The 14452-nt window shown below is 41.5% G+C and overlaps 1 protein-coding gene across 12 annotated transcripts in view; it reads right to left on the reverse strand.

Moving 5' to 3' along the window:
* Positions 1 to 14452, reverse strand: part of MRTFB (myocardin related transcription factor B) — a 453672-nt gene that overhangs the window by 70784 nt on the left and 368436 nt on the right. For 8 of the 12 annotated variants that reach the window (XM_040356880.1, XM_040356879.1, XM_040356884.1 and 5 more), the window contains 3 exons: positions 10866 to 10921; positions 9695 to 9770; positions 5205 to 5291 (listed from right to left, as the gene is read on the reverse strand). In XM_040356880.1, coding sequence (XP_040212814.1) covers positions 5205 to 5291; positions 9695 to 9770; positions 10866 to 10921 — 219 coding nt within the window. The remainder of the gene's footprint in view (positions 1 to 5204; positions 5292 to 9694; positions 9771 to 10865; positions 10922 to 14452) is intronic. The other 4 variants (XM_040356881.1, XM_040356885.1, XM_040356876.1 and 1 more) reach the window with 1 other exon arrangement.

A 14452-nucleotide genomic window follows, 5' to 3' on the forward strand; every position in this document is an offset into this window, starting at 1 on the left:
TGTTCGACAGAAGTTGGTTAATAGACAGCTGTACACATAGGCCGGTTCTTGCTGAAATGGAATTTTTTTTAGCCCATGTCTTACTAGGCTTAACCATTCACAGTGTGCTGTAATGTATTAAAACAAATATTATAACATTGTGAAAATAGTGCAGCACTGCACTATCTATAAATCTTATATAAGCAAATAATTATACATTCCATAAAACAATTTTTTTTTTTATAAAAAAAAAAAAAAAAAACGTTCATATGTTAACCTCTTTCCCACCAGGCTTGTTTTTCAGATTCGGTGTTTACGAGACTAAAACAGTTTTTTTTGCTAGAAAATTACTTAAAACCCCCAAACATTATATATTTTTTTTTCTAACACCCTAGAGAATAAAATGGCAGTCATTGCAATACTTTGTCAGACCGTATTTGCGCAGCGGTCTTACAAGCGCACTTTTTTTTGAAAAAAAAAAAAATCACTTTTTTTAATTAAAAAAATAAGACAATAAATTTTGCCCAATTTTTTTATATATTGTGAAAGATAATGTTACGCCGAGTAAAATGATACCCAACATGTCACGCTTAAAAAGTGCGCCCGCTCGTGGCATGGCGTCAAACTTTTACCCTTAAAAATCTCGAAAGGCGACGTTTAAAAAATTCTACAGGTTGCATTTTTGGAGTTGCAGAGGAGGTCTAGGGCTAGAATTATTGCTCTCGCTCCAACGATCGCGGCGATACCTTACTTGTAATGTTTGAACACCGGTTTCATATGCGGGCGCTACTCGCGTATGCGTTCGCTTCTGTGCGCGAGCTCGTCGGGATGGGGCGCTTTAAAAAATTTTTTTTTTGTTTTCTTATTTCTTTTTATTTAGTTTATAATTTTTTACACTGAAATAAAAAAATTGATCACTTTTATTCCTATTACAAGGAATGTAAACATCCCTTTTAATAGAAAAAAGCATGACAGGTCCTCTTAAATATGATATCTGGGGTCAAAAAGACCTCAGATCTCATATTTAGACTTGAACGCAAAAAAAGAAAAAAAAATTGAAACTGTCATTTTTTTCAAATGACAAAAAAAAAATGTTTCTTTAAGACGCTGGGCGGGACTGACGTTTTGACGTCACTTCCGCCCAGCAGAGCTATGGGGACGGGTGGGGGCGATTTTTCCCTCACTCGCATCCCCAGTCAGCTGCCGAACGGAGCCGATCGCCTCCACCGCTACCGACGGCTCCGGTAAGCGTCGGAGGGAGCAGGAGAGCGGCGGGAGGGGGGGACCCTCTCCCGCCACCGATAACGTGATCTCGCGGCGAATCCGCCGCGGAGACCGCCGTTATCGTGTACAGGACCGGCCACTGAAGAGATGGATATCTCGGTTGCGGTGGTCAAGAGGTTAAATGGATCCAATATTCAGTGCACACCACCACCTGCTAAAATGCCTGCTCATCTCAAGGATTATAAAGCTCAGACAGATCACGCCTTGTGTTTACCACGATCAATCCACTTTACCAATGGTAGTAATTCCTACAGTCCACAGACTGCACCTCTGTGTGGGTAATCAATGTTTGAATTGCCGACGTGCCTAGAGAGGGGAGGAGGCCGACGCGCCTAGAGAGGGGAGGAGGCCGACGCGCCTAGAGAGGGGAGGAGGCCGACGCGCCTAGAGAGGGGAGGAGGCCGACGCGCCTAGAGAGGGGAGGAGGCCGACGCGCCTAGAGAGGGGAGGAGTCGAATCTGATGTCAGTCGAAGCACCGTGAGTCTAGATCTGCGGTGAATGAGCTGGTGATTTGATACAAGAAATAACAATAAAAACGGTATGTAAGTGTAACTTTTTAGGGGGGCTTTTTAATAAATTCAAAAGCAGAGAACCCTATGGTACTTGTGTTTTGGGTTTCATGTCCTTAACCCCTGGAAATGTAAGTGGAGTTGATTATTAAAAAGTGAATGGAAGAAGGTGGTGTTTGGAGACAATTCAAACGTTGATTACCCACACAGAGGTGCAGTCTGGGGACTGTAGGAATTACTACCATAGGAAAAGTGGATTGATCGTGGTAAACACACAGAGTGGTCCGTCTATGAGTTTTATACTCATCCTTGAGGTGAGCAGGCAATTTAGCAGGTGGTGGTCTGCACTGACTATTGGATCCATTTAAATAGGATTTTACACAGCGGTGACAGCTTTGGAAACCTACATATGAACTGTTTTTTTAATAATAATAAAAAAATCATAAAAATTGTTTTATGGAATGTATAATTATTTGTGTATACAAGATTTATAGATACGCAGCACTGCACTATTTTCACAACATTAATATCGCAATAGGTGTGATGTATCACTATAAGTGATCAGCAGCTGTGTAGACACTCAGAGGGTTATATTTGATTTTTTTTCACGTCATTATAGAATTTATTAGCATTGTGGCGCTGATTGTTTTTCTCACAAACTAGAACATATTCATAAAAAAATGCAAAGTAGTATGGATTTAAACCACAGCAACCAGAAAGTAGCCCTCATCCTTTTTTCTAGTGGGCACATAAGATCCAACTTTCTGTTATAGGTTAATGCATACATTCTTCTTTGTACCAGATATTACTTTTTATTTATGTATTTAAGAACTCTTTCTACTCTGCAGAATGGTAAAAAGCGCAAGTCTTTAACTGGTTCATATTAATTTACTGAAGAATGCAAACTGCCAGTGCTCAAGTGTGGAAAGGGTACAGTACTGCTGATTGATTACTTTGATTCAACATTTGAGTCATTTCCATGGAAATGCAGATTAATTATATCCAGGGCCTTGCAGCTCTCGCTAGACTGGGAAATCTTTGTGCAATACTATACCACAGATAGAGAGCACATTGGTCCTTTGTGATATCTTCAAGACTATTAAAAATGTAAATCATCTGCTCACAAAAGATGCTTGGCAAAGACGCGTATAACACAAAATCCATCTGTGGCCAACTGTCAAACCCTTTCAGCAACATATAGTCACTGCCTCTCAGAGCTCTTAAGCCCTCAGGCCCCGTACACACGACAGAGTTTCTCGGCAGAATTCACCGAGAAACTCGGTCAAAACCCGGATTCTGCCGAGAAACTCTGTCGTCTGTACAGTTTTGGCTCGATGGAGCCGCCGAGGAGCTCGACGAGAAAATAGAGAACATGTTCTCTATTTTCTCGTTGTTCTATGGGAGAAGGCGGCCCGCCGAGCTCCTCGGCGGCTTCATCCCAGAACTCGACGAGGAACTCGACGTGCTTGGCACGTCGAGTTCCTCGGCCGTGTGTACGGGGCCTCATACACACGATCTGATTTTCATCAGGCAATGGATTCAGCAATTTATTGCATGGCTTTTGTGTTATATGTGCTTTTGCCAAGCATTTTTTGTGAGTAGAAGAGTTTTTGCACATGGGTGGCAGAGTCTGTTCAATGTAATTGCTGCCATATTTCCTCTGCCAAGGCCGGCCAGGGGCAGCGTTCAGCTTGCTATTTACATAAGTACAGAAGCACACAGACGTTTATGTCTACAGCAGCGCCATCTTAAATACGATTATGCAGAAAATAGAAAAAACTTTTTTGTGGCCAGAGTACAAAATTTGCTGTCCCCCACTCTGACAAGTGAGAGGGCGGCATAGTTCTGGGCTTATCAGGTTTAGGGGTCCAGTCTTATGGCAGAACAATGTTCCAAGCTTGGGCATAACCTCGAGAAAAACAAACAGGAACTTTTTTTGTCTCTGGAGCAGATGGTTTACACACTTTTTTTCCCTCTTTTTCTGAGGCAAAATGGTACTCATGCCTTCCTTGATAATGGTGTCCAAGAATTTGGCAAAATAGGCGTTCCCCATCGAATGGCATCTGCACAAGAGGTTTCCAGCACTGAACTTCACAGGCCAGCACGTGTGCCAAAAGATACTCAACATATGCACCGAAAGAAGATCTAGATACTTGGCAAAAGGTTTCTGCTAACCTGTTGACACTATAGTGTAGGGCCATTGATCGGAGCTCCAGTTATAGGAAAACAAAGGGATTTGTTAGTAAAGAACAAGCATCCTGAGCCATGGCCTTGGATCAGAGAGCTGAAGTCTGGCAGGCAGATGTGGTTGCAACAGTTAGTCAACTTTGTTTCAGCTACCCTTCATAAATTATTGACAATCTAGACTGAGGGACCCCCACGCAAAAATGTAAAAACGTAACCAATCATTTTACATAGTGAAGCATCATCCACACACATAAGACACCCAACATTAAAAGGCGATTATTTTAAAGAAAATACACTTTTACACCCTGATACGCCAGCATTTCTTCTTCCTCATTTGCTCTGTCCCACGCACCCCTGACAAACCCATAAAGCACCCCTGTTTAAGAAATGCTGATCTAGCCAGTAACACTGTAGTTTGACAATAGAACGAGCTGTCCTGCAGATGTAGCAGTCAGAAGGTTGAGACAAACCATTATTGACAAGGGTACTTACAATGATCATCTTTTATCCATTTATGGAAAACCTTCATCTCAAAAGTAACTGCCTATAAAGTGTTAGCTGAGAGCCGGTTCACACTGGGGCGACTTGGGACCCGACTTGAAGTCGCCTCAAGTCATCCCAAGTCGCGCTGTCGAGAAAAACAATGCAAGTGAATGGGAGCGGTGTTAATACACACGACTCGAGTCGCTCCGACTTCAAAAGAAGTTCCTGTACTACGTCAATCCGACTTGTAGGCGATTTGTACCCATTGATTTCAATGGAAGTCGCCTCCAAGTCTGATCCAAGTCTGATCACTGTCTTAACTGAAGCGACTTTCCAGGAAGATAACATACATTTCTCAGGCAAACCTCTCCCTCCCCTAGAGCTGATTGTTGTTTGATTGGCCACTGGAAAGTCTCCTGTCCTGCAGACGACGTCAAGTCGTGTTGTAAATCGCCCCAGATCGCCCTGTGGTTCATGCACAAGTCGTGTCGGAGTCGCCTCTGAAAGTCGCGCTGGAAGTCGTGTCGCCCTAGTGTGAACCGACTCTGAAGCTTGGCTTAAATTTGTAAATGTATCGAATTCAGCTAGTACATCTAATCCAACACTACCCCCTGACAGTGCTGCTGTCCAAAGAGGTCTCTTGTTGCTCCTTCATCCAGAGTGTATTACAGGTGTGTTACTGACCAGATCACCAGGAAAAAACAGAGAGGGGAAAAAAGCCTAAAAAAGAAAAAGTTAATGAAGCGGAGGGGTTGACTAACCTTCATAACACCACATGGTCTTAATTGGAGGGATGGGACATGACTGGGTCTGAGAGGGAATATCTTCATTGTATACCATTCTGGTTTCTAATAATTTATGTGAAGAAAAGAGTTCTTATTGAAAATACTTTGTTTCTCTATGTTAAGAATTTTTGAACCAGATATGCCACATTATTTGCTGTCAATGTACCTGTTGATTTCTACACTTTTACAAAAAATTCAATAAAAATTGGAAAGCAGATGTACAGCCTCTGTGGTTGTTCTATTCCCTTCATATAAACAACCCCCAGGACTATTTTGGGCATTTTATTGTCGACAATACAGGCTGGTTGCCATTTGTAACAGCTCCACCTCTGCCTCTGGATTCTCTATAACCCACAGCGTTCTCATATAAATACATATAAATGTGCATACAAAAAGCATTATTAGACTAACTGTAATGCATGCTGTCTACTATGCTACCAGGAACAATTTATAAAATACAGTCAGTCATTCAGTGACGCTTTAGAATGCCAATGTTTCCCCAACTGCTTGTAACTTGCTGCTTAATCTCATTATTTCTATACATTAGCAAAACTGAAAACAAAGAATGCCATCTGTACAATCCTTCTACAATAGAAGAGGCCACGGGGGTGCTAAGCTCCTACATAATACTACAGGCAAACTAAGCTGAAAGCACCAACTTGTTATTGGTTACATAGTAATGCATCTCTAATTTAGATTTCATTCTGAAGCAATAAAATGAACATGTATTCTACAGTACGTGCTTTGGACAACCCAAAGACTAAAATTGCAAGGTTTTCAAATAGTTGTCAGGTGTGATATGCCTGATAAAGTAGTTTTAGAGTGTTCCAAAAGCTTGCATTTTCATGCCATCATTCAAATAACGCCAATACATTAATTACCATAGTACAGCATTGAAGGCACCAGCATTGTTTGAAGTATGACTAAATCCAAAAACATTTAAAAATATTGCAGCCAACCAGTCCTTAGATGTGGCAGCTCCATTAGGGCACACTGAGCTCAAAAACGCTGCTTTTATAGGATGTCTGAACCCGTTTTTCCATGCTTCTAAACACCCTCCATGTTAGCCTATGTATTTATGCACACTATAAGTCAGTGATGGCGAACCTTGGCACCCCAGATGTTTTGAAACTACATTTCCCATGATGCTCATGCACTCTGCAGTGTAGTGGAGTATCATGGGAAATGTAGTTCCAAAACATCTGGGGTGCCAAGGTTCGCCATCACTGCTATAGGTATTTAGGGAAGTTTAGAGGCAGAACCCACCCCCCCCCACCACCACTAAACTCACGTTCAGGAGAGGAGCTTTTGAGCATAAAATCTCAAAAGTGCCTGGATGCACATAAATACTAGGTGCATGTATGTGTGTCCTCACATTAATACATTCTAATAGCCAGAATAAACATCCCAGCCAATAAAATGCATTAAAGCGGAGTTCCACCCTAAAAAACTAACTTTTATGAACAGCTTGCCTTTAAAAGAGGAAGTAAACCCTTGGGAGAAAAAAAAAAAAAACCTGCAAGACAAAGCCATAATGAGCTAGTATGACTAGCATACTAGCTCATTATGCATTACTTACCTTAGACCGAAGCCCACAAATCCATCCTCCGGCCGCAGCTATCGCTCCCGGAGGTTACTTCCGAGTTTTGCCGCTCTGGCGCCGTGATTGGCCCGAACGGCGATGACGTCACTCCTTACATGCGCGCGGGAGCCGTCAAACACAGCATTGCAGAGTTTAGCACGGCTATTGTTAGCGCGCCATAGACATCGGTTCTGTCATTCGGCGAATATCTTTGAAAACCTTGCAGGTTTAGGAGATATTGCCAACACCTACAGGTAAGCCTTAAAGTGGAGGTTCACCCGGAAATGTTAATTTTAAACATTAGATTCATGCTCATTTTTTTCAAGGGGAATCGGGTAGTTTTTTTTTAAAACGAAGCAGTACTTACCGTTTTAGAGAGCGATCTTCTCCGCCGCTTCCCGGTATGGTCTGCGGGACTGGGCGTTCCTATTTGATTGACAGTCTTCCGACAGGCTTCTGACGGTCGCATCTATCGCGTCACGATTTTCCGAAAGTAGCCGAACGTCAATGCGCAGGTGCCGTATAGAGCCGCACCGACGATCAGCTTCTTTCGGCTACTCGTGACGCAATGTATGCGACCGTCGGAAGACTGTCAATCAAATACGAACGCCCAGTCCGGAAGACCATACTCGGAAGCGGCGGAGAAGATCGCTCTCTAAAAACGGTAAGTACTGCTTTGTTTTTAAAAAAACTACCTGATTCCCCCCTTGACAAAATGAGCCTTAATCTAATGTAGAAAAAATTTCGGGTGAACTCCCGCTTTAATCTATGGTTACCTGTAGGTGTAAACTTGAAAAAGTGGGTTTACAACCACTTCTATATGGCTGTTAGTAGGTAGATTTCGTAATCTTCCTTGTTCCTAGTCCACGGTGGTAGAACTTCCTGTCCCAAGACTCCATTGCCTCCTGGGAAATGATGACACCAATTTCCCAGGAGTCTCTGGGCATTGCTGTGCCTAAAAATTGCGTTATTTCCATACAGGAAATGACGGAATCTATGTGGTCATAACGGGGCGGGATGTTTCTCTGTCGCCACCCGTTGTCGTGGCAACAATCCGAACTATCTGCGCTACGAGCGCCATTATACTGCGCATGATCGAGAGGTGCATGCTGGTTACCTAGCATGCACCTCTATCGGAAAATCCAGGAAGAAACATGAACTGGGCTTCATAATGCCCAGAGCTATGATGGAAACGGACACAAAATCCCTGAGATGATATCAGGTAAGTTTTTGCAACCGTTTATGTACTGATCGTGCTTTAATATGTTTTAATGAATATTCATAAAAATTTGTAATTGAGATTGCAAAACATATTAAAAATGCCTGCAACCCTGCTTTAACGTGCATGCAAAACATGGCTTTTTATGGCATTTTTCTGCTACTAAACTCCTGTAGGAGTAAAGGCATCATAGGGAATACAGTATGCATGTGGCCTTAGGTTTAATTTTTTAGGCTATCGTCGTTCTTAACAAGTAGAGAAATTATCTGCAGATCGTGCCAGAAATTCAGTGCCGCTGAGATGAATTGGAAGCAAAAACGATATTATCTCTCTTAGGTAGACTACAGGTTCCATCACCACACATAAAAAGGAGATAAACAAAGGCAGACTTTTGAAGTCCTCCTGGGTGTCTACCGTGGTTCCTTCTCTAGATACAGTGGGGGTGCAAGTGTAGCCAACCAGGGACAGACGTGTGTTATTCACAGGATTACCAAGTAAAAAATAAAGAGGAAAGGAACATGAATGTAGCCATCACATGAGGACTGGTAAGCTGCAAAATATTACGTTTTTGTGTTCATTAATGTCAGTGAAATGAAGCTCAATTAGTAGCATAAGGGCAGAATCCTGTCTCTGTTTGTATTTGATAAGAGAAACAAAAATGTTACTCCAGCTCCACTGCCAATATAGAAGTCCATGAACTGTGATCTGGTGCTCTAGCCAGGACGTTCAGGCCCCATAAATACATTGTATTTGAGAAGTGGTACTAAATTCTGTCATTTTCAATCACTGACCCAAGGGGCGGTGGTGGTTCATAAGCTAATGCTACAGGTATGTTGTCATGCAGTCAAAATGACTGACAATCTTGAAAATAAACATGTAATCCAACTTCTGCTATGAAACAGAACAAGCAACATATTGCATAATATTATAAAACTATATTACACCCAAGTTAAAAGGTGATGCCTACAATAATGCCTACTGCTGGAAAATTGCCAAGCAGACTAGGACATGAAAAGGGTGGAGAACTAGTGGCCTAGTGCACTCAGACATGTACTCGGCAAACAGGTCACACCCATGTATGTCACACCACTTGTTTACATAGCAGAGCAGTAGAAAGATTAGGTCTTTAAAGGCAAAGAAGTTCTATGCTTACAGAATCCAGCCAACTATAGGCCATGATTACTGGAGTATTTCTTTCTCTATTGTTTATGGGGAGCAGTAGACACCCCTAGCTGATTATTTTTGGTGGGGCTTTGGGAAGGCAGTTGGGTAGAATGATTTTCAGATGATCAATATACTGTATTTATTGGCGTATAACACTCACTTTACCGTGAAAATAGAGGGTAAACTGTGCCTGCGTGTTATACGCAGGGGGCTGTGGAAAGTTTTTTCCTGAAACTTTCCTCTCAAAGTTAGGGTGCCTGTTGTACGCCGATAAATACGGTAGTTTTCTTTAGAAAAAGCTCACTGTCTGGATCTTTTCCCTCCTCATTCTGTACAACATAAATGTGAACATTTCTCAAAGGAACAATCGTTTGGCAGTCAGTATATCTTACAACCAATGTCTCATAAGGACTGGTGTAAAATCAGCATTTCATTATTTTATTTTGGCAAAAGTGTTATTTGCAAATTTACCAATGATGCATTATTTAAAATTAGAATTACCTTCTAAAATGTGCATCCTTACTAATTCAGATCTCTCCGGCCGGCTTCTAATCTTGTGCTTCAGGAAATTTTCAGTCTGTCCATGGGAGGAAAAAAAAACAAAGTGCAATTGATGCAACATAGAGAAGAATCTCAGCATACAGGACGAGTATTCTAAACTACCTGGCAGCCAAAACCAGACTGGTCTTCTAAGGCCCTGTACACACGATAGAACATGTCTGATGAAAACGGTCCGCGGACCGTTTTCATCGGACATGTCCGCTGGGAGATTTTGGTCTGATGGCTGTACACACCATCAAACCAAAATCCCTGCGGACAGACAGCGCGGTGACGTGGCAGTGATGTTGACGCCACCACGTCACCAAACCAGGAAGTAAAATACTTCCACGCATGCGTCAAATCCATTCGACGCATGTGGGAGATTTCTGTCCGCTGGTTAGGTGTACTAACCAGCGGACATGTCGGACGGGCGGGTTTCCAGCCGACAAGTTTTAAACCATGCTTTAAAACTTTTGTCTGCTGGAAACCTGTCTGCTAGGCTGTACACACGGTCGGATCTGTCCGCTGAAAATGGTCTGCGGACCAGTTTCAGCAGACATGTTCGGTCGTGTGTACAAGGCCTCGGAGACAAGTTCATTACATGTGACAAAATATCCAACACATGCCAGTTTTACTACCGAGTGCCAATCGGCTATATGGGTGGAATTGTCATTTCAGCTTGCTACCAGAAACTGGTACTTATTGCCCTTTTATAAATTTATATTTGAAGTAAATATCTCTAGTATTAATGAGAAAACTCATTCACAAATTAAGGCAAATTGCACATTTCAACAATAATCTATATTCCTTAGTGTACAATCTATGCAGATTCTGCCTTATTAGGAGATCATTAATCATGCATTTCCTATTGCATTAAATAGGATATGACCAATTTTATAATGAAACAGCAATTGGACTCTGAAAAAATAAATACAAATTCTGCCTTCATTTGATAAAATCTCAGATCCAATTAGAAGAAAAAGTACATATATGTTTCACAATTTTCGCAGTTCTTTATTTTTCCTTCATCTACTGCTCTTTCTCTGGAAATATTTTAGCAGGCCTCAACACCTTTACTGTGGAAAAAAAAAAAAAAAACACACCATGAATTCAATTCTAGGTTAATGCTTACCCTGGCTCTTTCCAAGCTTTTAATCTGTTCATGAAATGCAGCCGGGCTTTTTAAAGCTGAAAAATAACAGAAGAGAATTTCAGCAAGGATAGCACTGGAAATACTGGGGCTTGGGCACACAAATCATAGGAAATCACCTGTCATAGAAAATTACAATTTAAAAAAATTTCAACTTCTTTAAGACAGACAATCGAGTACGGTCTGTGATACAATTTTAAAAGGACGAGCTTTCCCAATCACCTCAAGCAACTTCTTTATAAAAAAAATAAATAAAAAAAGAACAGAAAATATGGCAACATTTATTTTTCTGTATTGGTTTTGAGTCGGTTACATAGCCAGTGGTCACATCAATTGCCGAACAGTAAATCATGAGTCTGTCACTCAATACATAAAGCACATAGACCTGGTCAATGATTGTCTGACCAAAAACACAAAAAATGGTTTGGCAACAGATCTTCTCCATTCTAAAGCCTCGTACAGACGATCAGATTTTCCACAAAGCACAGGACTTTTGTTTGAATGGCGCTGGCCAGGAATTTGTCTTCCATACAAAAACGTCACACAATTGTCGGCCAACAAACACAAACCAACGGGTTTTTTCTAAATTTTTGGGCACCTTCTGCTAATGTTGTGTTTGGTGAGCATTGCTTCCGAGTGCCGACATGGCTGACAGCAATATTTGCTGGTTAGCGGTTTGGCGCCGATTGCCGGCCCTATATCTTGCTCATTGCTAGATGGCTGCTGTAGTGGAGGCATGTTTTTTGGACACACTATGACAGGTTGGTATATGCATTTTGCTATTGGGAGTGATTTTGGTCTATTACTGTCATTACAATTGACGGGTTACTTCTTGGAACCGATTTAATCTAATTGGCTTTTTAGATTGCACATTTGGAGTTGGGCAGTTTTGCATAATAAGTTTCTATGCCTGCTCAGCACCAGGCCCTGGAATATACTGACCAGTAGACCTCTGGAAAGCTTGTATATAGGCATAGTTTAATATATTTCCTGCTAACTTCCTTATTAATGTAAATTGCTATCTGTTGTCATTTGGTCTTTTTAGATGGTTATTCAGTATGTCCCTTGGAGACACTCTTCTCTACATACTATTTATATACCTTATCACTCTTTATAGGTAGTTTTTTTTATTATCGCCCGACGACTGGTTGCTATCATAACTACTATTAGCTGGCCAATTTTGTGCCCGTTTCTCCTTGCTTTTTTTTTTTTTTTTTGCCAAATTGCTAAATCCTTCATCATGAGTCTATCATACCTCTATATGTCTGCTTATATGACTATGTCGTTAACTGTTGGACATTCCTAGCATAGTATCTGCAGAATTTGGTGATGGTTTGCTTGATGAATATATTATAATCTAGGTGTTCAGGTTATTTACATTGTGCTTTTTCTATTCAATGTAGATTGATTTACTGTCTGGGTAATTTTGTGATCTCCGTTGCAATCTGGGCACGCAGGGATAACATGGGGCATGTCACACATATGAGAGTTCCTGCTGTTCTATATGAGTGGCGTTCTCTGTGCACCATTAATATATTTCTGCGGTGCAGACATTTTACTTTTGAGATATGTATATGGGCCCACTGTCCTTATGCGAAATATGACTATTTCCCCTTTGTCATACAGAATCCCTTTGCTTGATGTAAGGCAAGTAGGTCCTGAAGAAGCAAAAGATCGATTGACCGGCCCTGTTTAAGCATCTACACGGACTGTATATAAATACAGTGCAGGCTCCTTTATCTGAGAGTCAAATATTGTTCCATTTTTGTTTTCAATATACATGATCTATATTTTTGATATTTAATAAATAGTTTTTTTCAAATATTATCTTGTATTCCGTTTCTGGTACCTATAAAGTCCGCTCCAAAAGCCCTAATTTTTCCATCTATAGCTCTTGTAGTGATGTGGTACAATCTTCGCCCTTTTTTCCTATATACGAGGACCTATGTCTCAGTGTATCTGAGAGATAGGGGACTGACACACTCTGCAGGCAAATCTTTAAAGGAAAGGGAAAGCTTAAAGCTTGGTTCACATTGCCGCAACCTGAAAGTCGTGCAATTTTTTCAGGAAACTTCCTGGCAACTTGTGCACTACCTTGATGGAAGTATAGAATAGAAATGGTCTTGAGGTAGTACAGAAACCTTTATTAAAGTCGGCGTGACTTCAGTAGTGCTAATTAAGACAGCTCTCATTGACCAACATGGGGTTTCACATATCACATGATTTGGGGTCTCACAAGACGGATCCCAATTCGCAGCAAAATGAACCGAGCCTTAAAATGACAGCAGGCCTGTTCACACAGGCTTCAGCTGGTAGAAGAGCATTGTGAACAGCAAGCTTTTACAAAACATTTGCAGAGCTCGGTTGAAGCTTTTGACATACCATTCAGCTCTAGTTTGTAAAGGTTTAACAGATCTGAATGGTATTGCCGACTGTCACTTTAAACAAGCTAACAGGCTTCAGGAATACTTAAAGCCTGTTAAAGCACTGCTGAAACCTGCTAGCAGCTTGTTTAAAGTGACAGCCAGCACACCTATTAGGATCTGTGTATAACATTTCAAAATAGGAGCTGAAGGGCACCTTAAAGGCTTTGAGAAAGCGGCTTGAAGCTTTGCAAAGGCTTGCTGTTCACATTGCCCTTAGAGCCGGTTCACACTGGGGCGACTCGTCAGGCAACACAGCCGCCTGACAAGTCGCGTCCCATTCTAGTGAATAGAACCGTTCTAATAGGAGCGACACAAGTCGCTCCGACTTAGAAAAAGGTTCATGTACGACTTCGGGGGCGACTCGGGGCGACCTGCATTGACTTCTATACAGAAGTCATTTTGCAAGTTGCCTTAGAAGTCGTCTTCAAGTCGCCTGGCCGAGTCGCCCCCGAAGTCGTGCCGCCCCAGTGTGAACCGGCTCTTATACCATGTGAAACCAACCTTACAAATTAAGCCAAATTTGGTAGATGTATATTTGCTCTCTGTGGGGTTAGAGAGAGTAGCAAGAAGGCAGATATTAAATTTTTCTTGCTGCAATCTTGTGCAAGTAGGACTTTCTGTAATATTGTTAGAAGAATATAAATGGATGCAAAAACCCCTTGTGCTCATCTGTACATCGCCTACGAACAGACCCATCGGTGCCTCGTGTTTCTCTGTCTGCAGATGACGCCACTACAGAAAGTATTTTCTGCCATCTATATAGTCTATATTTGGAGGCTATCACTGAAAAACAAGTTATATTAAATACTTTAACCACTATGAAAGTGGGTATAGGAGTGCTCACGCTCCTTTGATTTTGAAGAACTACCACAAATATGGGGGTCTCTGCACAGGTCCCAAAAGGACCAGACAATCTTCTAAACTGTGATGGAAACTGATTAATCTATCAGCATATTTTTAGACTTGGAGGAATCCAAAGCACCCAGGAGGTAACCCACAGATAGAAAGAAAAAAAAAAAACATACAAATTCCATCAGTGGTGTAACTACAATCATAGCTTCCCATGCAGATGCTATGGTGCCTGGGGGTGGAAAGGTAGCTCCATTAGGAATGTTGTTGATGCAAAATAAATTGTTTGCAGTC

The sequence above is a fragment of the Rana temporaria genome, chromosome 6 (assembly GCF_905171775.1).
Source record: "Rana temporaria chromosome 6, aRanTem1.1, whole genome shotgun sequence".
Lineage (NCBI taxonomy): Eukaryota > Metazoa > Chordata > Amphibia > Anura > Ranidae > Rana > Rana temporaria.